Genomic DNA, 26,219 nt, shown 5'->3' on the forward strand with positions numbered 1-26,219 from the left:
ACTCTACTTTGAAATGTTTGAAATGTTTCATATGCACTTTATCAACTCCGTTCTTCATTATGTAGGACTCTGCTTTTGTTATGGTCAAAAGGTGCTGAAACAGGTTGTCGCTTTGTACAGGACCTTGTTAACCTGAGCTTCGGAGAGTGCCACCATGAGGTGGCTGGGGACTTCTCGGGCCCAGCTGGATGTGACCCTGTCCTTGGTGAGATACTGACCTCGGTCTTTGTGAGGTCAAAACACACATCAATGCTAAAGGCCTGAAAGAACCACAGTGAAAGTGTGCTATTTATTTATTTATTGCCAGTTTTAGCAAAAATAACTGTGTCCAGGCTTGGTTCTCCAGAACCTTCTGCCAGTTGATAGAAGGGGGGGAGGTGCAGCTGGAAGGAATTGTGCAGCTGGCGTGGGATTCCACAGTGCTGGAATATGATGTGGAATAATTCTCTGGAATATGAAATTCCAGAGAATCTCACCCCAAAGTCCAGAAGGTTCTGGTTTTCATAAAAGGTGTATTTGCTGTTTTCTTTTATATGGTAAGTATTTGGTATTTTGAATTTAATTATCAACGTTGCTGTCAGTCTTGGGTTGTGTATTGCATAATATACTGTATTTATAAATTGGTGCAAAAAGCACAAGTAAATTATACATCAAATTTATTATAAAGAAATAGTAACTATTTTAACTTTGTTCAAGTATGTGGTAATTTGCTCCTATTAGAGTAAAAAGAAACAGTAAATTATTATCAGTTTGTGTAACTTAAGAGTATTCCATATAATATTTTTTTAGATTTAGATGCATAAAATTTTGAATGTGAAAATTGCAGGGCATTTTAAAACATGTGGGGGATATTTTCCTATGTTCTGTTTTTCTTTCGCCATATGATTTTACATGTAATGTAGTCAAGTATACTGTGAATAGATTTGTCTACAATAAGGAAACCACATAGAACTACTCTTTTCAAATGTAGCTGGTATAACTTTAGTAGACAATTTCTTTTGCAGATCATTCTATAAATAATTTATATCTTCCTAGGTGAGTTACTTATTGCAAAGTTTGACTCATGCAAATGACCTCAAATCCATGTTGGCTTACTTTGCTGTGGCAACATCCATGTGAAACTGCTTTGTACACTGTGAAACTTTCTCTCCAGCCTGTTCATTTTGTGTTTACCCTGGGCTGGAAAAAGACTTTGCCAAAACATTAAAGACCATTCTTTTCACTAAATTAACGTCCTATCTGCTTTCAGAAGATGTATCTTTACATTTCAACTGATGTTGTATATCAGGGTTTTTTTTGTTGTTTTTCTTTAGAGGATCATACTTAGAATCCATGAAGTTATTTTTCTTCAGAGTCATATATCCAGATAACAACTGCACTGACAGAAAAAAAAACAAAAAAACAAAATGAAATGTGAATGTTGTGCCTAGTAAGTTATGTCCTTCCTTTTTTAATATTTAAAGATGTTTTGGTATTTTAAAATGCCATTTTTCAGCTTGAACCATTTATTTTTGTAGCTCAAACAGTGGTCATACTGTTTCAAGAGTGAGTGTTATAATTGCATAGCATTTGTATGCACTTTATATTTTTCAGAAGTTAAATTCTTAATGACTTTGCGCATGAAAGCTGTGGGGTCCGCATTTGTTGTGTTCTTTGAAGCTGAGGAAGGACGTCATGGTGAAGGCTTAGAATCCCAAGTTTTTGTGGGGTGTTGAGGAAGAACCTAAGTTTTTCTCCTGTGTGCTATGAAGAAAGCAACAGGGAAATTTTAATCCATTCGGCCATCAATCAAACCCCCGCCCCGCAGTGAACACTACTCTTGAGCAGCTCTTCTTTTTAGCAAATGAATTTATTCGTATTAAAAAGGATCACAACAGAAACGTCTTTAGGAGAATCTGCATGGTGAGGAAATTGTCTTAGAATAAGACAGAGCTGGCAGCTCCCCATAAGGTAAGCCCTTGAAGGCGTTGGAAATCCCAAGGTCGATTCTTGTATAGAAGGAGCCCAGAGTGGTACCTGTTTACTTCACAGGGTTGCATTTGCCACACGTGTGCCCTTCCCGGGTACCACTTCATAGACTACAGTGCGTGTCCTTTGATCTCTTCCAGCCAAAAGCCACTGGCAGCAGAAGTTAGTAGCATTCATGCCACCTCTTAGGCCAGCTGAACAATGGAAGCAGTGAAGTTAGCACTCCCAGGCGTCTATGACGATAAGCATGGGCTTACAATGTTCTTGACTTTGGGAACTGAGATAGTTAAACGATACCTATGGGATTCTTCTTCATGGTTAAAGTTGCTTCATAATTTTTTTTAAAATAATAGGCAAATGTTTTAGTAGATGCTGAAGAAAGTACACTAGAAAGCCCCAGCCTCTCAAATTAGTAAAGATAAATCATATGGTGTCCCACAAATTAATGAATTCAGGATGAATTAGGCATACAGTACAATAACTCAATAAACTGCAAAAAACCTTTTGTGTGTAGGGTTGATCACATTTTAAATGCACTGAAACTTCAATATAGAGAGTAGGTCTAGACTCACCAAATCATTTTCTTGTTGCATAAGGAATTATTTCTTGAAATAAAGTGCTTATAAAGCAATGATTCCTTCTTGGAAAATTTTCTAATCAAAGCTTCCAAGCCAGGAGTGCCTGTGCTAGATTTTAAAGTTATAAAGAAGTTTCATTGTATTTTTAAAACCTTTTTAAAATCAACCCCTTTTTTCACCTTTTATGATGTGCAGGTATTAAGTTGCCTTTTACATGTGGGAAAGTTAGCCTGCACTTGTTTTTAAATGCAGTAAATAAGACCGTTTTGTATTTTCCCATCAAAGAAACTTTTCAGTGCGAAGCAAGTGGTTTCATACCACGTTCATACCAGTTCCATGCCTAGGTTTTAGCAAAATATCTAGAAACCAACCACAAAAAGTTTGTACATCGAGATGGTAAAGTTACGTAAAGACTTCAATTTCATCTTTTACCACTGTCTCTGTTCTGAGTGCCATGTTGGTAACATTGAGAGAAGATGGACACTAGGCAATTGGTAGAAGAAAAACAAATCCATTCTTACTGAAAAAATAATCCAGGTACATTAGCCATCTGTTATTTTACGGTGGACAGTTTCCTCTTAATGTTTATTCTTATGTGTTGGCAAAATAAAAGTGCCTTAAGTTAAAAGTTGTGTTGAGAGACCCATTACAGAAATCAGTATCAGTTCATAATGCAATGATTTGGGTTTTTTTTTTTGCATGTCCATTGTAAATTTAATATTGTAAATGTATTCAAATTCATTTACATGCCTATGGCTGCCTTTGATTAAACTTCTTCCAAAAAAACTAAAAATAAACTGTCTGGATGTTGATTTTGTTCATTTCTGTTTCCTGTCATATTACTTGAATGTAAGTTGTTGCAGAATCAGTACCAAGTGCATTCCTGGCTGTGCATTTGTATGGTCCAGAATCTGAGGTCTGGGGATTCTGAATGACAAGGGTGCCTTGTGGGCGAAGCACCTCACTTCCATATGGCCATCCTTTACTTGCTGTTGAGAGCAGGGAGTGGTTAGGCATCTCCCATGTGATTTCTGGCTTGGGGGCTCCCAGGGCCACACAGTGGAGTTGAAAGGTGGTCCCTGTCCTTGTGAGGATGCTCCTGGGTAGGCGATTTGTAATTCTTGGAGGGTAGGCTACAACCAGGACCGGCACAGTAATCTGTGCATGACCAGCACTATTTTGAGCCTGACAAAGATAGTTTCCTCTGTCATAAGTTGTTGCTTGTTTGATAACTAAGGTGCCATTTTCATGCAGTATGTATTTCCCATTGATTTGGGATCTGTCGATTACATAACCACTGGGTGTGGTCCATCTGATGTTCGGCTTAGGGATTCCATCAGACATGCAGTGCAGCGACAGAGACTCTCCGCTCATGCTTTTCACTAGCCCAAGCATGTATGTCAGAATGACTGGCTTCTGGCCGATTTCTAAGATGATCAGTTTCTCAATGTGGCCGACTTTATTTCTAGCAGCACACCTGTATTTCCCTGCATCTTTGCGAGTTGTTTTATGAATGATGAAAGAACCATTGCGTGCTATCAGATACTGAGAATCGTGTGGTCCGTTGGAAAACTGGGTGCCATTTGGTAGAATCCAGAGTATTTCCGGTGGCGGATTTCCATCCACAGAACAATTCAGTGTTGTGGACTTCCCGAGGTGGCCAACTATTCTTTCATTGAATGGATTTCGGAAGGTTGGTCTTCTCAGCATTTCCAGCACTTCCAGCTGTACCACCAGCACGCTCTCGCCTCCTTCATTCTGAGCCACACAGGTAAAATCGGCGGAATCCGAGAGCCTCACATTCCTGATTTCCAAGGTCCCATTTTCATGCACCGTGATTCTACCTCCATGATACGGGGCTCTGAGGAACACGTTGTCTGGCATGATCCACGTGACGTGAGGAGGTGGCGTCCCTTCTGCTCTGCAGTCCAGGTGCTTTTTGGAATGCCTCACGGCTGTGACTTTAACAACAGTTCTGTTCCTATACAGGCCATTGATCAGCGGAGGCATAGAGACAACATCCATTTTGTACAGTTGGGTGTCATCCCCGCTGGGATTGCGGGCCACACACAGGTACTCGCCAGAGTCCAGCGGCCGTACCTTGTTGATGGTCAGAGAGCCATTGGCATGGAATGTGTACCTGCCATAGGAGAAGGAGATCGTGTGGTGCGATGGCAACAACCAAAATACTTGTGGTTTGGGTTCCCCAGTGGCCTCGCAGTCCAGGACGGCCGTGCCCCCGGCTTTGACCTTGACGTCGCTCTTGTAACCCTGCCTGATCCGTGGGGCCGCCGTGATGACGGTGAGGTGGACCTTCATCTCGTCTTTGCCAAGCGTGTTCCGGGCGTAACAGGTGTAGTCGCCTTCCTCTGTGATCCCAACTTTGTTGAAGTACAAGGTTCCGTTGTTGAAGAGGGTGTACCTCTTGGGCCTGCGGCTGCTGTCAGCCTGCAGCGCGCTGTTGATCACCGTCCCGTCAGGCAAGCTCCAGGAGATCTCCGGCACCGGGGAACCTGAAGCTTTGCAGTCAACTTGGAAGTCCTTCCCGAAGGGGACTTGCTTTCTGAAGTGCTGTTTGTGGTCAATTTTGGCAGGCTTCAGCATTAGGCTGACGTGCATCACGATCAGGTCGTCTCCCATCTTGTTTCTGGCCACGCATAAGTAGTCTCCACCATCCTTTTCTGTAACTGCCTCGATAAACAGGGATCCGTTCGGGTATACGTGGATTCGGCTGCCCATCCTGAGGAGAAGAAAGACCCATTTCAGTGTGCGGTTCTCCCTGGCTTTAAAGGTATGATGGACAAAAATGTATGCATATGAGGGGTCCAGTGGGCGTTTTGGTGTATGTAGATTGCTTGAAACGAACGCCACAAACTAGCTGGCAGATCCATCCATGACCGTGTAGTTATTTTCTGTGAGTTGCATGGAATTGGTTCTGTGGATGTTTTCTTAAAATGGCCCTAAAAATTGAAAAGAGACCTCACTTTGTATCTTCTGAATCATCTGCAGCCAGATGAAATTCCCTTCATGAACTGAGTGCAAAGAGGTAGTATTTCTGTGGTGGAGTTTAGCTCCTTTCCACAGTTTTAATGGTAAGGAGAATGCTACAGATAATGGATTCTATGTCTAACTATCATTTTTGCTATATAGATTAATAAACAAAAAGAAAACTTTCTTAGAAATTTACTTGCTCTGAAAATATATTCAAATCATATTATTTAAAAAGGCGTTATAGGGGCCCCAGCGGCATGACCTAGCGGCTAAAGTCCTCACCTTGAACGCCCCGGGATCCCATATGGGCGCCAGTTCTAATCCCAGCAACTCCACTTCCCATCCAGCTCCCTGCTTGTGGCCTGGGAAAGCAGTCGAGGACGGCCCAAAGCTTTGGGACCCTGCACCCGCGTGGGAGACCCGGAGGAGGTTCCTGGTTCCCGGCTTTGGATCGGCGCGCACCGGCCTGTTGCGGCTCACTTGGGGAGTGAAACATTGGATGGAAGATCTTCCTCTCTGTCTCTCCTCCTCTGTGTATATCCGGCTTTCCAATAATAATCTTTTTTTAAAAAAAAGGCGTTATAGGAAATGGCATGAGGATGACTAATGGGTCCAGGTGTGCAGGTGTGGGGGGAATAACTTCTGTTTGTATGCTACAGTTGGCTGACTATGGTGATAATAGTTAAATATGTGTTTCAAAATAGATAATAAGATTTTGAACATTCCAAAGGCAAAGAGACAGATATGCCAATTAGCCTGATCTTATTGCGCTTTGGAAGGTATTGTTATTATTAGATTTACAGAGGGATAAGGAGAGAGACCTTTGATCTGCTGGTTCATTCCCCAAACGACCATAATGGTTGAAGCTGGGAACCAGGAGTTTCTTTCAGAATTCCCATGTGTGTACAGGGGCCCAAGTACACGGACCATCTTTCACTGCTTTCCCAGACACATTAGCAGAGAGCTGGATTGAGAGTCGAGCCACTGGGACTTAGACCAATGCCTGTATGGGATGCAGGCACCCTAGGCAGAAGCTTAACCTCCTGTGCCACAGTGCTGGCCCCCAGTGCCCATTACGTACCCCACCAACATGCATCAATGAAAAATGTTTACAAAGGTTGGCCATTTGTACAGCAGTTACACTGCTCTTTGGAACACTTGCACGCACATTGGAGTGCCTGTGTTTGTTGTCCAACCATCTCCACTCTCCTCTATTCCAGCTTCCTCTCATTTCAGTAACCTGAAAGGCAATAGGTAGATGGCTTGGGTGCTGGGTCCCTGACACCAAAACAGGAGATGTGGAGTGGTTTCTACCTGTTGGTTTTGGCCTGGCTGTGGCCAGAAATAGTAAGTATTTTGGGGGTGAACTGGTGGATGGGATATCTCTCTTCTGTTTCTCTTCTAAATATATATATATTTTTTAAAGATTTATTTTTATTACAAAGTCAGATATACAGAGAGGAGGAGAGACAGAGAGGAAGATCTTCCGTCCGATGATTCACTCCCCAAGTGAGCCTCAATGGGCAGGTTCGCGCCGATCCAAAGCCGGGAACCAGGAACCTCCTCCGGGTCTCCCACGTGGGTGCAGTGTCCCAATGCATTGGGCTGTCCTCGACTAGCTTTCCCAGGCCACAAGCAGGGAGCTGGATGGGAAGTGGAGCTGCCGGGATTAGAACTGGCGCCCATATGGGATCCCGGGGCGTTCAAGGCGAGGACTTTAGCTGCTAGGCCACGCCGCCGGGGCCTACTTTTTTTTTTTTTTTAATTTTATGTACATATTTGAGGGGAGGAAAGAGAAAGACAAGATCTCATCCATCTGGTGCGTTATTCTCCACACTGCCTCTGTGACACAAGGGTGGGGCCTGGTCAAAACTAGGACAAGGGAACTCCATCAGGGGTCTCCCAAATGTATGGTGGAGTCCCAGGTACTTGGGCCATCACGGCTTTTCTAAGCACAGTAGAAGGGAATTGGAATGGAAGCAGAAGAGCAAGGACCAGAACCGGAAAATGTTTCTGTGTGAGTATCCTTAATCCCAAATCTGAACTGCTTTGGGATGGGGCGTCACATTATTGCTGGAAACAAGTCCGACTTTGGACATTCCGAGCAGGAACGCTCTATCAGTACGCATATATTGCTAAATCCAAACAACTCCAAAATAGGACACCATTCTGATCCTAAGCATTCCAAACACGGCATATTTAAGCAGTAGTAATGAGTATTTAATAATTAGGCCAGAAAATGACTTCTACTTAGCCATAAGAGGGAGCACCAATGCTAAGACTCTAGCAGCTGACCTCCCTTTATGTACATAATTGTAAGGCGAGGAGGCTGAACTGTCCTGACATTACCACCAGACACCACCAGATGGCAGCTATTTCCTGGTAAAAGCCTGGTGGATATTGAAATGCTAATGTGATCTAAAACAGAAATGAAAATCCATGAATGCTTTTTCTTACTTCTTGGAAATGTAAAATAGCTAATGCCATTTTTGAGAAAAAAAACTCTTTCATGGTATAACTGCTTTCCTAGTCAGCCTCACTTACATTCCCCGGCAAACATAGCATAAAGTTGAGAAAACATTGTAGAGAATTATTGAATGGATCTTTGTGTCTTTTACTTCTAAGGTATTCAAGGAATTTGAACAGTTTAACAAGTTAAAATTCACTGAACTGGTTCTCAAACCTTGTTTTACTTTCAACTAATATGTACCTTGCTATTACTCTTTCCTAAAGCATGCTAACTTGACAGTACATTACAATATCCTGTGCAGTTTAAAACAAGCCTGATGATCAGATTCCAACTCCAGGAAAAAAATTTTTTGCTTAATTGGTGTGGACAAATTTGGCTAGACATTCGATTCTTAAGCTTTCTTGAAGGACTGTTACATGCAGCAGCATCTAAGCACCTATGAGTCTTGGCATAACTCATCCATCATCTGCAGCAGAATGAAAGTGGAGCTAAGTTTATGTCATTGAATTGTAGCTTTATCTTCCAGAGCTTGAACCAGTAGGTTAGGATGGGGGATTTAGGAACCTGTTGCCTAACCAAGTCAACAGGTAACTTCAAAACTGCTGGTGACTGCAGTTTTCATGCCCACCAAAGTCACCTGGATGAAGGAGGATCGTCTCCATGCACCCTGTAATTTATCTTAATTGCATCATTTTCAGAAACTAGCAGTGACCTCCAACATTACTGAAATGCACACCATAACTAGAAAGAGAAAACCTAAGAGGTGCTGAGATGTGGAGACACTTGGTTTCTTGCGGAAACAGGATTTGACCTAATTCAATGGGTTCTCGGGCAATGTTATTGCTACTGATGAGAATACGCAGAGAATCCTTCTCCAGGCCCACCCCAGTCTGGCGCACCTGGAGCTTGTAGTGAGTCTAAGACTGTAGTATCCACTTCTTTCTGTGAACTTATATTTTCAAGAGATTTTCTCTAAGTTTCACCTAGAAGTTTCCCCTAATAAAAGGGGGAAAAATGTTTATAAGGATTGAAACAGCAAAGCACCTCCAGCCTTTCCAATGCACTATTCTAGGAGCTTTCCCACAGGAAGATTACAAAGACCTCATGGAAAACTGGTTACTTAATAGTACAGGGCTGGGACTGTCGCGCAGTGGGTCACACAGACACTGCCTGTGACACCTGCATCCCATGTTGGAGCACCAGTTTCAGCCCTAGCTGTCCTGTTTCCTATCCAGCTTCCTGCTAATGTGCCTGGAAAGGCAGAGGTGGCTAGAATGCTTGGACCAACTGATCACCCCCATGGGAGACCAGGTTGGAGTTCCAGACCCCTGGTTTGGGCCTAGACCATCCATGGCCATTGTGGCCATTTGGGGTAGTGAAGCGGCAGATGGAAGATCTCTGTCTCCACCCCTTCTCTCTCCCTGTACTCTTAGTCTGTCAAGCAAATCTTTTAATATGTAGGCAATAAGAATGTGCCATAAATTTTTTTTTGAAACACCCTCATGATTCACACATGAAACTGTGTAAGATGCAGCTTCTACTGCAGCAGATCTCATGGGCAGCCTGACATTCTAGACCTGCAATACACTCCCATCAGGTCAACAACAAGCTTCGATAGGAAAGCAGTAGCTGTGCACTGGAAGATGGATAATGGTGAAGCCAGTGGAGGTACTTCCGATGTACTGAGTATGCAGCCAAGAAAAATAAATAAATAAAGAGGATTTGGTTGAGTTGGCAGGCAGGCTTTGAGAAAATGAGAGGGGGTTGCTAATTTGGGGTCATTGGATCAGCAAAGTTATAAAAATTTTCTCATTTGTCACATCGAAAATTCTTGTAATTCAAACTCCTAGAGCTAAGAAGTGGGAATAGTAAGAGCTTTTGTTTCACAACAGAAATTTTTCTCTCAGCTGACTATAAAAAGCAATGAACTGAAAAAAAAAATCTTGCTGCATTTTTTAGGTTAGGTTAAAAAAAAATTGCTGAAGCATTGCCACAGTGACTGTTATGTCTCATGATGAAAGAATGCAGTGCGTGTACCTCTGGTGGGTCCAGAGAGGTGTTAGTGACATAACACTTTTTTTTGGTCCCTTCCATAGTAGGGCCTAGTCTCGATACCAAAGAGAAACGGCCTCAGTTCTTTGTGATTTAACTTTGAAAGGTTGGTTGGAACGTCTGAGATTCACTCTGATATTGACAATGCATTGTAGAATGCTCGAGACCTCCCTTTGCCTTTTGTCAGACATTACTTTACATATCCTTCATATTTCTTGATAAAATATTTCCATGTTTAAAATTTAACACTCTGTAAATGTTGTGGTCCGGGATTCTATTTCTATTATATTAAATTGCATGGATTTATGCCCGTTGAGAATGTGAAGGTTTCAACAGTGCTAATACAGGTTTTGGTGTGGATAATGGAAATTGTATTTAGAATTTCCCAGAATTAAGAGTGGTCTCTGGATAATTGGAAAGCATCCCTATGTATTGTGGAATTTACTTTAAATTCATTCATTTCAGTTACTAGAACTGGCCTTTAACGTTAAAGAAATGCTTACAATACATTAAAAGCAAAAATAAGGTGCTGCCTTGTGAAACTAAATGCTAAAACTCAATCTTGAATTTAACATATGTATTCAGAATATAGTAGTTCAAACACATCTGGTTTCTAAAGTTCATGTTTCATAGAGCTAATGCTGAGCTAAGTTCAATTTAACATCGGGCCACGTGATTTGGATGATATTTGAAAAACTTGAAATTAACATTTATTCTTAAAGGTCACAAGTTGAAGTAATTAACTGGTATTCATATCAGTTCATTCAGATATTCTGACACTAAAAAAGTGTTTATTCTTCAACTTCTATGAATCTAAATTTAAACCTATGATGTATAAATGTTCATCCAGGAATATTTCCTGTAACTTAAAAAATCTGTAACAAGCAAAATTACCCTAGGAAGTTGTGAATTTTAAACACTTGCCACCTACATATGCTATAATTATTGTTTTCCAAGGATATGGTGTCATCTATAGATAACCAGCCATAAGTATGCATACAGGAGAGAAGCCTAGAAAAGACTATATGTGTATTTGATAACAGGAACTTCTGAATAGATTCTACTGGTTTGTGGCTTTCTTGAAGTGCTTTGCAGTATTAGAAAAAAAAATCAAATGCCGATTACACTGAAGTTTAACATATACCAGACCCTACGGGTCTAATACCTTGATTGCATCATCAGTTTTTATGTCACAAAGTGGTGTGTCACAAGCGGAAAGCAAATGAGGTTTTTAATTTAACTATGTAAACTCTAGAAGTTGCCCCATTTTAGAGTTAAACGTGTGAAGCAAAAAACTGGGTTTTATATGCAAATGATCTGAAAAAGATTGCGTTCCTTTGGAGAAGGCTGCCTTTCTGTAGAGTTTGCTCCCTAAAATTGCTGCAAGCCTCGTTGCATCGCCTGTTCCATTTCAGAACTCATGCAGTCACATGTATAGAGAGATCATTGCAACTCAGCAGTACAGATTTACCTGTGCCATTGGTCGATGACAGCCTTGGATGGTAACCTCCAGATTATCTGGGGTTTGGGTTCTCCTGTGGCTGAGCAGTTCAGTAGTAATTTCTCCCCCAAATTCACTTCCGTCCATTTCTGGGATGCAACTTCTATCCTGGGAATGGTGTCCTGCTCTTCCACTGTGAGTATCACCACTCTTCTCTCCGAGCCGGTGGAGCTGGTAGCAATGCATTCGTATGTACCCCTGTCTGAAGAGCCTATGTTTCTTACATGCAGAGTTCCATTTGGGTATAAGAACAACCTGGAATTAACAAACTGCAATGGCTTCACTGTAGTACCATCAGAGAGGACCCAATGCACACTGGGCTGAGGGGTTCCTTGTGCAGTGCAGGGAAGTTTCAAGCTTTCACCCCAAGCCCCTACAAGGACTTGCCTCTTCTGCTCTAGAATCACAGGTGGGGCTGCAATGACTTGGATCTTAACTAGCAGTGAATCCTGCCCAGCGGCATTGCTGGCTATGCATTTGTAAAAGCCACGATCGTAAATGCTGATCTTGTGAATGACCAGTGTTCCTTCAGCTGTCACCAACGCCTGCCTGTTTCCCGCAGATGACTCCGAGACTACTGTCTGGTTTGCAAGTATCCAGGAAATCACGGGGCTTGGCCTACCTTCAGCTCTGCATTTCAGTTCCACGCTGCTTCCAGCATGCAAGGTCATCTCTTTGGTGCGTTTCTCCAGGATCCTAGGGGCATAGGACACCACAGACAAGGTGACATGAAGGTAGTCTGTCCCATATGGATTGGATGCTGAGCACAGGTACTGTCCACGGTCCTCAATGTCCACCTTCTGGATGGACAGGGTGCCATTGGGGAGCACCTGGAATCTGCTGTTGTGTTTTCTTTTAGACAAGTCAAGTCCTGACAAGAAAATATAGCCATAGGTCATCAAGGTTTAAATAGAAAACATACAGCTATCAGGCTAGTGAGAATAAAATTAGGAATCTGATAATTAGGTATTCTGATTTTAAGATTATCCCTGTATTTCTTTATATATGTACTGTAAATTTAAATGTCAGTGGTTCAACACATGACCTCTTTCAAATCATAGTTCTTTGGATCTGCTTTCAAAGAGCTTCAAAAATCTATTCTTAATTAACATTTTTAAACCTTAAAAGCAAGAAAGCATGCAACTGTCAAATGAGAATATTAACAGTATCAGAGTTTGCCAAAAAGCAATATTCAAACTAGTATTGATGTCTGGATTTGTGCCCTGGAGCCCTAACACCTAACTCGAGGACAGTATAAAGACATAGTTTCAAGTACCTGAAGAGACCCTGGTCCAGTGGATGGTGGGCAGAGGGTTGCCACTAGCCTCACAGGGAAGAAAGGCATCCGAGTTTGCTGAAACTGTGTAACTTGCAGCTTTCCCTCCCACTATTCTGGGCTTTTCAAATATATTCCTAAGCAAGGAGTCAAAGGGAAAGAGCTTGGAGGTTGTTGGTTTTTGAATGGGTTTTTCAAAGCCACTTTTCTTTGCATTCTTCTGTCTATCCCAGCTTGAAGCCTGAGGAGTGGCTTCGATCAAATGCAGGGTGGGCAACGTGTTCAAAGGTGGGCTTTTGCCACCTTCAACAGTTTCTGGATGTGACTTGTCCCTAAATTGGCTTTCTGACAAGGGAGTAGTAGTCCATTTCGAATTCTGTGATTTCACTGTCACAAATGCTGGCATAGGAGTAGTATGTAACCCATTAGAGTAGGCAAAGGACGTGGTACCGATTGTGGTTCCAGCTGTGACCATGGCATCTGCAGGAGCCTCCCGTGACAGGGTGATCTCGGCAGCTAATTGCTGGGGACGAGGACTGTGCCATGGGGAGTCTTGAGGTCTGCTCACTGCGCTCACCATCCTCGGGGAAGTAGAAACTGCCACTTTGCCAGTCACCATATTTTGCCTAAAGGCTGGGGAGGTGACACTTGGCACTGGAATAGCTGTGCTGCTCTGTAGTGCTGGCAACGTTGAATGTCTCATCATCGTTTTCCTAGTTGTGGTCATCTTGTGTGACTGGCTGGACGAAGTCGTTTGAGAAGCGATTGTGTCCTTCAATGTCTGAGGACTCTCCAGGGGGAGTTCTTCAATTACATCTGTCAAGTTAAAAGCGGTTACATGAAGACCAGTTGTGCTTGAAATTCCCTTTGTGTTTTCGAGGGGAGAATGAGTGGAAGCAGAGACAGCAGGTTCATTTGCAGTTGTGGCTGCGCTTAGGATGGGAGAGGTCCTAGCAGTGGATGTGCTGAAGCCAGAAGCCTGGCCTGGAGAGATGCTTGGGTCTCTCCTATTCTGACGTTCCTTTTTCCTTTGCATTTTTTGTGCCCTGCGTCCTGGTGGGGTTTTGTAGGTCGGGGCAGATGCAAGGACAGTCGGAGGGGTTGCCAGTGTGTCTGCTTGCCCTGAAAGGAAACTTGTTGCACTTGAGTCTTTGCTTGTTGGACTAGGAGGCATAGTAGGATGAAGCAGGGAGTGGGGCAGCTCCTTGGCTGCAGGAAGCCCTAGTGGAGTGTGTGTCTCCACGGTGGAGTCCTCAGTTGTGGGTAACTTGACAGTTGGAGCTTGCATGAGGCTTGCCGAGAGCATTGAGAAGTGGGCACTTTGATCTGTGGGTGAAGCGGCTGATGTTTTAGAGAGCATCTTGACTGTGCTTTTTTGTAAACCATATTTATGCAGATTCCTTAATCTCTCTTTTTGGCCATGGCTATTTACAAAGAGTGGATTCAAGGGAATTTTCCTTCTTGAAAATCTTGTAATAGCTATAGAAGTAGGCACTGATGTCTGGGTGATGGCTTCTGAAGGCAGTGATAGAATCACTGAATCTCTTTTAGCTTCGCTGATGCTAGACACACCTGCATCACCAGTATTTGTTTTAAGATTTTTCTCCATGGATGAGGATGGTGGGCTGTAAGTCATGCCTGTACTTGTTGGAGTCACCTGGGTATTTTCAGCACTGAAATATTTTATTGTGGGTGTTGTTTGCTCAACAGATTCATGTGATACATTCTCAAATAGTCGTGATAGGTTTTGGACTGGAGTTGTAGGCAACCCTGGTATAACTATGGCGATGGTGGCGTTGGGAAGGGTGCTGGGAGAAGTTGAGAGAGACAGTGCTATTGTAGCAGTGGCAACAGGGGTCCTCCTGGGAGGACAGGAGGGGCATATCTCACTGAACTCTGGGGTCCAAAATACAGTATTGCTGTCTTCAGATTCACCTTTGGCTGTTGGTCTTACAATTCCATATCTGTGCCGCCGGAGAGCTGGAATTCTATGTGGGCTGATAACACGGCCCCTGACCCAAGTTTTGCGTCGTCTCCCAAAGCGTCTGGGAAGGGGTATGGTAGCCGTCCTGTTGCTGGCAACCTGCAGCTGAGAAGGAGCAGCAGTGTCTGGATCAGAAGGGGGCATGGAAGTGCTCATCTTTGGAGTGGTGTGAGGATAGAAGAGGATACTGCTGGGATCATGGATGCCCGTGACCGGTGTCTGCTGTCCCTCTGTGGCAGTTCCTGGTGGTAAGAGTATGGCTCCTGCGTTGTTAGTGCTACTCTGCATTTTAGAATGGATATCTTCGATCACAGTTCTTACTGAGATTGTGCCTTGGGAATGCTCTTCTATTCCATTCTGGTCAGCATCCTGAAAGTCGGCTGTTCCAGGGGGCAATGAAAAAACACGGAATGACTCTTGCTTGGTTGTGCTCTGCATTTTGCTTGACACAGCTGGGCTTGCATTCTTTGATCTGGTGGTGGTTTCCATAGCAGTCGGTAGTTTGACATCTACAGGGTTTTCAGGTGGTAATATCTGAGGACTTGTAACTGGGGAGACTTGAGTGCTAGAAGGTGTATTTGTCATGGGGCTCTGAGATATCTTTTGGGAGTCGGCAGTCGCCATCCTGGCCGGAGCACTGGAAACTTTGGCTGCCAGGACCTTGAGTTGCTCACCTGGAGGGAGCAGGCCAGGAGGGTCTCCTTCCTCGGCAGGGACCATCAGGAGCTGGGTGCCAGCAGAAGGCGGCCGTGATGTGCTGAGTTCCCTTTTGTCTGACCCAGCATTCTTCTTGGCTTTCTCCAGCAGCGCTGCCCAGTGTTGTGGATCGATCCTTTGTGCAGAGGGGGGGAAGTGCCTCCTGTGCTCCCGAAAACGGCGGCCTGCTGGGTCTCCATGGCGCCGCTGGCTTAGCTCCAGGGAGTTGTGCCTCTTCCTTGTGCTGGAGATTGGTTTTCCCACCCCAGGTCCTTTCGGAGCCACAGGGAGTGGTAGAGCTGGTCCCTTCTGTAGGTGTGCAATGGGACTGGACTCATCAAGTCCAGATCCTTCTGCTTGTGCGTCATGTTCCACTGGCCTTTGGCCTGTTCCTTTGACTGAAACTTGGAAAATTAAAAAATCAACCCCAGATGGGTTGGCAGCTATACAGCAATAATGGCCTTGGTCTTTCGGGGTGACCCGTAGTATTCTTAACGTATTATTATGAAGAATTTGCTTGTCTTTAGAGGATTCAGAGAGCACAATATTTCCTGGAAGAAGCCAGCTGCTGGAGGCATCTGGGGCACCACTAGAATCACATGGGAGATCTAGTGTTTCACCAACCAAAACGGTGTGATGAATGCCATCTTCTTGATATGCTTCCATGGAGGGGTCTACCACAGTTATCCTATAGGTAAGGATATCTGCATCATCATAGTTAGTGCTTATGCAGTGGTACAAGCCTGTGTCAAAAGTGTCGGCCAGCTGCAGTTCCAGCTTTCCATTTTTGTCTATGAGGATCCGTCCATCCTCACTAACATAAGAGGCTCTCACTTTACTCCCATCAGCGAGAAGCCACTGCAAATGGGGGGCAGGATCTCCTTGGCCGGGGCAGTCCAGGGCAATGGTCCCACCCACCAAGACAGTGTGCTCCAGTTTAGTATGGTTGTCCCTTGTAATCATGGTCCATTTGTGTTTTACCGACCTTTTCTCTGCCCTGGGTAAAGTCACATGGGTTTCGCTGGAGTACCGAATCTGTAAGGTACTGAGTGTAGTGGCAGTTCTGTTTAGTTGTAAGGAAATTTGATCTTGCATTAACCAAGTGGGATCTGCTCTGAGGTCAGCCTCTATATTGGTAAAAATGTCTTCAGGCTTAGGATCCCTCTGTTTGTATTTGTAACACAACTGTGGTGTTTCAGTGAGCAAGCGACTCCTTTCAAGTACCAGAGGAGACTCGCTGTACAAAGCCAGAAGTCGCCACACTGGCTGAATGTGACTGTAATCTAGACTGCACCTGAGAGATGCTGCAATTGATGCATTTATAACGATGTGGTCCTTTTCTTCTGTGAGTGCAATCGGTGATGTCCTGGAGGGCTTTTGGATACTGCAGACCATGTTAGCTTCGTTTCCAGATTGGTCTGTCATATTCAAAGTGAAAGAACCAAAGGGTGCCATGAAGTCCTGGGGAGAAATGGAGGCAGGAGCACTGTCCTCCACAACAGTTAGGTTCCTTGGCTTGCGGGATGTGCTGATGCTTGGCTTGGCACACTGGAAAGCTGCAGCTGGAACCACGGCCAAGGGCTTGCCTTTGGAGCTCCTGGGGTTAGCACAAAGGGGACACTGCTGAGCACCGGACGGGCTTCTGTCTTTTTTGCATTTTATTACATCTAGGAAAGATCACAATCACATGATTTAGCATTTAAAAGTTTTTCATGAATGAGGTTTTGATAGAATTAAAGACTAAGATTTCCAAATTATTTTTAATAGACAGGTGGCCACTCTTCTGAGGCACCCAGCTCCACATCCTCCTGATGCCTTTCACTTTCACTATCCTGCCTCACTGTAGTTTCTTTAGCTGTCAGTCTACCATGAGCTGTGTTGTCATTTATCCATGTGTCCTCAGTTCTGAAAGAGAGACGCTTTTGGAAGGAAGAACAGTGGAAGCAAGAAAAGACAGAAGGTCGGATGGAAGGGCGGATTCAGGAAGACTGGGCAGCAAATTCTGAGGTTGTATTTTCTACACATTTTTACTTTAAATCTGTCTTAAACCTGGGAGTGCTTTATAGTACTATCTGGCAGTTTTAATGTAAGTATCACTGCCTATATCCACATGCAGTATGTATTTTATATATATATACACATACATACATACATACATAGTTATAGCTCTTCAAACTTTATCTCCAATTGCATCACATGCATTGCTGATAATACCAATTTTCTATTTAAGTTATTTTCAATAAGATTATGTTCTGGCATTAAAATAAGTGTGTGGGGAGCGGGGTGCTAAAGCTGCTCCTGGGACTGGGAGGGGCCGTTGCAAGATGGCGGCTGGCCCAGGGCCAGGAGGCGGAGCAGGTAAACAGGAAGTCACAGGGATAGCTAATGGCCCCCACTGCGATTGCTGGCCTATCAGATAGCACCAAGTGGACCCACGGGGAGAAGTGATTGGTGGAGAACGATATAAAACTAGCCAGTAAAAGCTGGACTGGGATGATGACAGACGGCGAAGAAAGACTGGGGGGCGATGCAGAGACAGAGTGGGGAATGTAGCAGAGAGTATGGGAAAAAATGTGGGAGGAAGGGTGGCAGAAGAAGCAGGTAGAAAAGCTTAGACCAATGGGTACAGGCACAGCGGAGAGAAGGTTTTAAACGCAGCCGCTTTTGGCACTGATGGGTCTGGCTGCCAGCTTTTCCTGGACCCTCAAGAGTATGCCTCAGCGTTTTTAGTGTCGCTGCTGCTGGGCGGTGGTGACATAAGTGGTCGCATATTTGGAAAAATGGAAACATAAGGACATTCATATTGGTGGGAAATGTTAGAAAAATGACCACAGATTTGTATTTTATAGGAAAGTAATCCAACAGTGAAAGATAAAAGTAGATGAAGGAATGTGACTTTTGACTGCTGTGATATGCAAGAGTTGCTTAGCTCATGCCTAGTGAAGTCCTGATGGTTTGAGGAGCTGTCAATCTCCTAGAATAGATAGTTTTCACAACCTAAGAGATTGATTTCTGGGCCTGACAGGGTTATCCTGAGCACTTCAGTCAAAGGAACACATATTTAGATACAACTAAAATAGATTACCTTTTATGGGCTAATATATATATATACACACACACACACATATATGTACATGTAGGTATAAAAATAAATATATAAGACATCTTCAGAAAGTTTATAGAAATGTATATTGTGGAAAAACTACAGATTTCAAAGTTTTAGCACTCAATTTTGGATTGCGCATGAACATTTTCTAAAATTTTAATTCCATTATTTATTTAAAACGCAGAGATCTATCTACTGGTAAGCCCCAAACATCCACAACAGCCAAGGTTGGGTTAGGCTGAAGCCAAGAGCTAGAAATACAATGATTTGAGCCATTATCTACAGTCTCCCAGTGCACATTTAGAAGGGTATTGAAAAAGTTGAGGTGAGACTTGATTTAGGCAATCTGTTTCAGCCACTGCATCAAATGTCCATCACTCTAAGAACTTTCTAAGGTACCCTCATATGTAGAAAAAATTGGAGCATGGTATCTAGGTACACATGTTCGGAGTACCTGGGGGTAATCCATCATTCCATTCTTAACTCCAGTTTCCTGCCAGTGCACCTTGGGAGGCGGCAGAACTGGTTTACGTCATTGGGTTCCTGCCACTCATGTGGGAGGAATGGACTGAGCCCCCAGTTTCTAGCTTTGGCCACAGATGTTATGAGCATGGGGGATTGAAGCAATGAGAGAAGATCGCTTTGTTTTATATATTTAAAAGGCAGGGGGAAAAAAATGACCATAGGTATCTAGTGGATGGATGGTGGGTTCAACTGTATTCATTATCAGAATAACTAAAATGAACATTGAGTTACACAAGAAATTTTTGAGTGCTTACTGTGCCACAGACACAATCTAAGGATAAATTAGACATAGCAAAGGCAGCCAAACTCTTATACGTTAATATGACCCATTTGAGAATGGAAATGCAGGCCAAGTTGTAAGATGATGAAAATAATTTTCTGATATGGGTGAGTGGTAGCTGGCAAGAGGTGGTAAAACAGCCTGTGGTAGGTCAAGAACTAGTTCACGGTTATTAGAGCAAGTGTCTGTGTCTGGGATGGGGAAGGGACCTGGTGGTTGAAAAGCTGGGAAATGAGACTTGAAGCCAGGCCAGGGCCACCCAAAGAGGACCTGAGATGTAGGCTCAAGAGCCCAAGGTTTATTTTCTAAGCCAAGGGGACGCCACCTTCTTATGTACAGGCCAGGGTAGAAAGAGTAGCAGCTTTCTGGACCACAGATCTCTAACTTCCTTCACTCTGCCCTGGTAGCAAGGACACAGCCAGAGAAAACAGATTCCTCATTCCTGAATTATTATAGAGACTTCATTTTCTCTCCAGTTAAATTTCCATGGCTCTCAACTTACAATAAAAGCAGCTCCAACAATATTTCTTTCATTTAATTAGGACAGAAAAGTAAACTTGGGTACCTGGCTTCTCTTGTATCCAGTCAGATAACCATCGTAAATGGCAGTCACACGACCATGGATTCCCATGAAGATACAGGCTTTCCAGATCAGCCATGTAGGAGATCATCTCATAGGGGAGGGTGGTCAGGAAGTTATCAGATAAGTACAGGTACTTAATGAAAGATACTTTAAATATCCGGAGGAAGCTCAAAGAGACAAAGGTATCTGGATGAAGTCTGGTGAGCTGATTTCCTTCCAAGTGAACCAGGCGGAGAAAGGTGAGTCCATTAAACACCTCTGGGTTTATAAACTCAATGTTGTTGTGGTCCATATGCAACCGTGTCAAACTCCAAAGACCTTGAAAAGTATCTTTCTCAAGTTTTTGGATTTTATTATAGCTCATTTTTAAGACCTGAGAATAAAAAGATGAACACGTTTATTTTGCCAAAGGAATTTTCAAAAAAGAGAAAACAAAATACAAGTTGAGATTAATCCAGTGCCATATCTGTGTTTTGTTTGGATCCCTAAGCAAGAACATAAGTGGCAAATTAAATACAAAACTGAGTGCTCAGGAACATTGGTAGGTATTAAGAAATTATTGCTAAAACCATCATGATACTGCAGTTACTTTAAGAAAAATCCCTTAACTTTGAGATAGAGAAAACATGGATAGCTTGGATTTTTTTTTTCTAAACAATTCAGAGTGGAGATCAGCAGATGGAGGTGCTGGTGAGACGACAACTTTTCCATATTGAGAACTACTGACTTTGACACCTGGGGTTCACTCGACAGCCCTCCCTGTCCATGGCAGACACTGTGTATGACCTGCAGTGGATGGCTGGAATTAAGGAGCGTACACAGCCTTCTGTATACTGCATTTTCACGTGAACATACTCCAACAATTTCTCAGAAAGCAGAATTAGTAAGTTTATCTTGGTACGTTAGTTTTTGAAGTCCTGCATAGTTTTTTTTTTTTTTCATAACGTGGATTTCTACATTCTTTGTGAAGGTTCATGTACACATGGATTTCTTGCACTAAAATAAATATTTGTAATTTCATTTCCATGAGGTGTTTATCATAGGTAAGAATGTATGTCTAAGAGAAGGTCAAAGTTTAAATTACAAACTGGACAAGACATTAACGATACAGCAATAATACACTGTGAGGAACATTGTTACTGTAATGTGCTGTATTTACAGCTCATGACGGCAACTAACTAAAACTGAAAAAAAGTTTATTTTGTGTAGGGTGTATTATTTCCACGGTAATTTTTAAACAAAGTTTTATGATATTTCAAATAAACTAAGATTTCCTGAACCTAAATTTTTCACTAAATAATACAAAGGTTGTTCAAAAAGTTAATGGAGAATGCATGTTAGGGAAAAACTGTGAACTGTTAAATGTTTACACTAACATGAATTTGTCTCAATTCCATTTTCCTCCTTTTCAGCCACCCTCAGTGATTTTAATTTTTTACCTTGACGTTAGCTTTACTGAATTACAATTCTTAGGCTGTAAAATTCTTTAGTTTTGTGAATATACTAACAATTCTACACATTGTAAAGAACTCTCTCCACTACATTTATAAAATTGTCATCACCCCTAATAAAAATCGACACCCATTAACACTCATTTCTTCCAACCTCCCATTCCTGAGCAACCCCTAATCCTTTGTTTCCACAGATTTGCATATTCTGTTCATTTAGTACGAACAAAATTACATGACATGTAACCCTTTGCATCTGGCTCCTTTCCAGGGTTCATTCCTTTGGTGTTATACACATCAACCCTGCCTGCCTTTTTCATCCTGATGAGTACTGCGTTACAGGCACCACATTTATTTAAGACCTGGCTTATTTTTTCCTCAGTTGATGGATATTTAGGATTAAAAAAAAAAACACATTAGAGTTTGTATTAATATGATTAACTAAGTTTGATTACTTCAATAGTGCTTAGTATTAAATCCCTTCTCTAGTTATTAATAGAATGTACTCATTCTGCTAAAAAATAGAATACATTTAACAGAAAAATATGAGAAATATTTGTCTTTGTCTATGGTGTCATGTGTCAAAGATACTTTTTTCAAATGCCAAATTCCCTGATACGCAAAGAAATTTTGACAATAAGAGACTTTTGATAAGAAGGTTATTAAGCCATATTTCATGAGACATTAGTTTGACTTTAAACCAGATACCATTAAATCAATTTAATGATTTAGCTTCTGACAAGTTTTATGTCCTGCTTAGGGGTAGATATACAAGTGAGAAAGTAGCAGTGATATGAGTAAATCAATCACAGGCAAGTGTATAAGTCTCAACAGTAATTTGTGAGAGCCTCTAAAACTTGAAAAATAAGAGCAGTTGTGTTGCGGCATAGAGGGTTAGGAGAGCAGGTATTTCTAATTCTACTTTTCCTTTTTCCTCTCTGTGTATGTTCTGTTTTTTTTTTTTTAAAGATTTATTCCTTTTTTTTGGAAAGCCAGACACACAGAGAGGAGAGATAGAGAGGACAATCTTCCATCCAATGATTTATTTCCCAAGTGACTGCAACATCCAGAACTGAGTTGATCCGAAGCCAAGAGCCCGGAGCCTCGTCTGGGTCTCCCACACAGGTGCAGGGTCCAAGGCTTTGGGCCGTCCTCCACTGCTTTCCCAGGCCACAAGCAGGGAGCTGGATGGAAAGTGGAGTAGCTGGGACATGAACCAGCATCCAAAGGGGATCCCTGAACTGGCAGGTAGAAGATTAACCAATTGAGCCATGTCTTTCTACTTTACAGCGTGGCTGTTTCTGGAGACTGCAGGAAGGAGCCACTTCTCAGGTACCTGCCCTTGTCCCTCCCACCCACTCCATCCACGGTCTCACCTGTAAGGCATGCAAGTCCAAGAAGGTCTCAGCAGCGATGCTGCGAATGCCATTGCTGTGCAGCATGAGCAGCTCCAACTTGCTCAGGCCAGAAAAGTCTCTTTCTGTCAGCCTAACTAAACTGTTGTACCTGAAAATAAGCATGTTACGCTAGGCATTAGCTAAATCATCCAGATGTCAAAGCAAAAGCACACAAAACCCAAGGCCTCTCATTTTACCTTGGCTCGAAGGAGATTATCACATGCTGAAAATAACATTGAAATTCATCAGATGCCACTGAAGGTTACCTGCCCAGTAATCATTTCAGGTGCAGTCACAGTTGCCACTTAGATCCCTGGAACTGGTCACACTCCTCATTTTCTAACCTTTAAGTACACGCTGTTCCTTTAGGTTGAAATCACTTTTCTAGTTGTGAACACTAGAACCCAGCCATGGTTTCTGTGGAACAGCCCCCTCCTCTACCAGGTGGAATTGGTTCATCAAGGCCAGGTGAAAAATCCTTGGCCGTAGGGCCAAGGTTTGGGCTTCTGGTTTAGGTAGAGTGCGAGTAATTAGGAGTCATGAGACCCTCCAGGAAATGTCAGACTCTCCATGCCTTAGTTTCTTCATCCATAAAACAAACATAGGTAATATTAAGTTAATTCTCAGAACACATGTGGATTCTGAGTATCAATAAGGTATTTATCCCAATGCCAGCACACAGTAAGTCTTCGTGTTTGCTATTATTATTAGCAATTGTTCCCCAGCATTTTGTCTGCCCTAGGGCAGTTCTTACTAAACTGTACTGACATTCATCTGTCTTCTCCTTTCAACTATCCTTGTTGCTTGGCAAAAGTGATTAATTTGTTTTATTAGTTTGGCACTCTAAGTACTGTCAAAGTACACACTTCTTCATGAACCGTTAAAATGGAGGCATGTTGCAGCATATTTAAGTAGGCATGCATTTTAGGAAAGTTCAAACTGAACGCTGCGAAATAATCTTATAATAGTATAGATGTTTCATGTCTTTTTATATAGAAACTTTCAATTGACCTATTATTTCTTATTTGGTTCTTGTCAACAATTAGGATTCAATCATAATTTTTAAGCAAGAAAATGGAGCCAGGATGAAGCTTTCCTCCAAGCACAGGCCTTCCAATCTACCAAGAAAATCTGCAGAATCCAGAACTAGCAAAACCAGCAGTAAGTTCCTTACCATACTCAACAAACGAAAATTTTCATGAACTCATTCCAGAAGAGGAATATTATGAAATGATTGTGGTTGATCTCTCTCTCAAATCAAAGACACAGGTGGATTTTCTATTTAAGAAGGAGATAAGACAGGGACCCACATACCCGAAATTGATGCGTTCCACATTGAGTGGGATGCCATCTGGGATGGAGGCCAGGTACCGGAATGTGCAGTGCACTTCTGTAGGTGTATAGCAGGTGCAGCGGCGGGGACAGGCCTTGCCCCGTGGGGTGGCCACCAGGCACATCACACCGATGGAGACCAGGAAGTAGGTGATACCGCTGCCTCTCATCTTCATCCTGCAAGATCACCATATCACAGAGTTGCAAATACAGTCCAAGAGAAGTCCTGGGATCACCACACACAGTAACTGTGGGAAGCTGGGAGACCTTGTCAATGGCCAATTTCATTCATATCTTCTGTGGTAACTACACCCCACACATAATCATGACATGTGCTGGCCTCACACTGAACGTTCTGATACAGCAGGATGTTTATTGTGACAATGTCTTCACAGCTTCCCACTTCCTATCAGAAAGCAGTAATCGCTAGGACTCAAGAATTCACAAAAGGGAAATGAGACAAAGTTATTCTGACAGTTGATGATACAGAATAAGGCTTAATGTCCTATGTATATACTAGTTTCAGAGTAGCTTTTGAAATGCTAATTTGCAGTAGTATGAGTGCATTATAGATTTGAAAAGCAGAGAAAAACTACTTAAAATCTTATGGTTTTGATAGTAACATTTTGCTGTACTCCCCTCCAGATTTATATTGTGTGCATATGTGTGGGTTTCAGTATACATTTATATGTATGTGTATGATTAGGTTTTATTTTACAAAATATGTGATTACTTTATAATGTGTTTTTCATTTGATACAACCTTCGAACACATTTTTTAAGAGCTGTAATAATCCCCTGGAAGGGTGAGTAATATTTCTAACACGTCTTAATCTTTGCCAAAAAAAGACACATTGGACATTTTACTGCCAAACACTGCCCACAAGCGACTGTAACTCTCCAGTTGAGAGACCTTCAACCCTGGCTATGTGCCATCGTGGCCACACTGACCCTGACAGGCTTCAGGCTCTCAGTCATCCTGCTGCCTCTTTTGTTGGTCCTGTCTCCTCCTCTCTGTCAGGAGAGTGGGAGAAGCATAACCAAGTATGAAATATGCTCAGCTTGCGGAAAAAAAAAATGGAATCTGTTACCCACATGTGGGGCAAGCCCAGGAATGAAACCTAATCCCCTTCCTGAAACTCAGTACATACGGGGGTTGAAATAAAATCTTTGTTACGCTGTTATAAGAAAAACAACCCATGTAACTTATAAATCCCAATGTTCCTCCGAATAGAAGTGTTTCTCTTGGATTCCATCTGCCACAGTCTTTTAGTTACAAACCATGTCAGCAGTAACACGGAATGTGAATTGTATGTACACAAGCAGTCCTGATTCGCGTTCAGCCCAAATTAAAATTGACTGTAGGATGAATGCCATGACTTCTTTGGAGGCAGTAGTTTCACTTTATCATTAGGAAATCTAAGAAAACAGCAGGATGATGGTACTGCTCCCTTCAACTACAGAAGTTACTGATATGCCCACGGGAGACGGAGTTAGAGGCGAATCAGAAGTAGAACACGTGGACACTGACTTCACACAAAGGCAAACAGATGCAGACAGTGTAACAGGAATGGACAATACCTGAACTCTTCTTTCTGGGTCCTGAATCCTCTTGTGGCATACGGAGAGACGGCGAACCTTCCCAGGAAACGGAAAACCGTCCAAACCCGAATGAGGCAAAGTTCCTGTTCCCACAGTGAGCCAACAGCCTAGTCTTTTGGCTTGCAGCTCCGGAGTGATGCTCTCCAGAGGGAGAGGGAGGGGTGGGGGCGCTTCCACGACCGCAGAGCGCGTGCTATCCCACAGCCAAGCCAGTCCGGGAACTTGCTGCTGATCCCAGCGCAGCGGGAAAGGTGCAGTTATAGAACCAATGCCGAAGTGCAGACTTAATTCATTTTCTTCAAAAGTGTGCTGTAGTTCTCACGGTGTCCCTTAACTGCACACTCATCACCCCCAGGTTTCAGAAGCTTCTAATTTCAAATTGTCTTTTTTTGGTCAAATCTGTAGCTACTCTGGGGCTTACCTTTACCTTT

The 26,219-nt window shown here is 42.8% G+C and overlaps 1 protein-coding gene across 1 annotated transcript; it reads right to left on the reverse strand.

The window, feature by feature from the left end:
• Window positions 1–3,380: 3,380 nt before the first annotated feature.
• IGSF10 (immunoglobulin superfamily member 10) lies at window positions 3,381–25,894 on the reverse strand. Its single transcript, XM_004599656.3, has 7 exons — window positions 25,768–25,894; window positions 24,170–24,364; window positions 22,835–22,964; window positions 19,993–20,383; window positions 12,837–17,183; window positions 11,531–12,431; window positions 3,381–5,286 (listed from the first exon to the last, which is right to left on the reverse strand). The coding sequence occupies exons 2-7, from the start codon at window positions 24,361–24,363 to the stop codon at window positions 3,381–3,383; spliced, it is 7,869 nt and encodes a 2,622-aa protein (XP_004599713.2). The 5' UTR covers window position 24,364; window positions 25,768–25,894.
• Between the last annotated feature and the right edge of the window lie 325 nt (window positions 25,895–26,219).

Source organism: Ochotona princeps, chromosome 3 (assembly GCF_030435755.1).
Source record: "Ochotona princeps isolate mOchPri1 chromosome 3, mOchPri1.hap1, whole genome shotgun sequence".
Taxonomy (NCBI): Eukaryota; Metazoa; Chordata; class Mammalia; order Lagomorpha; family Ochotonidae; genus Ochotona; species Ochotona princeps.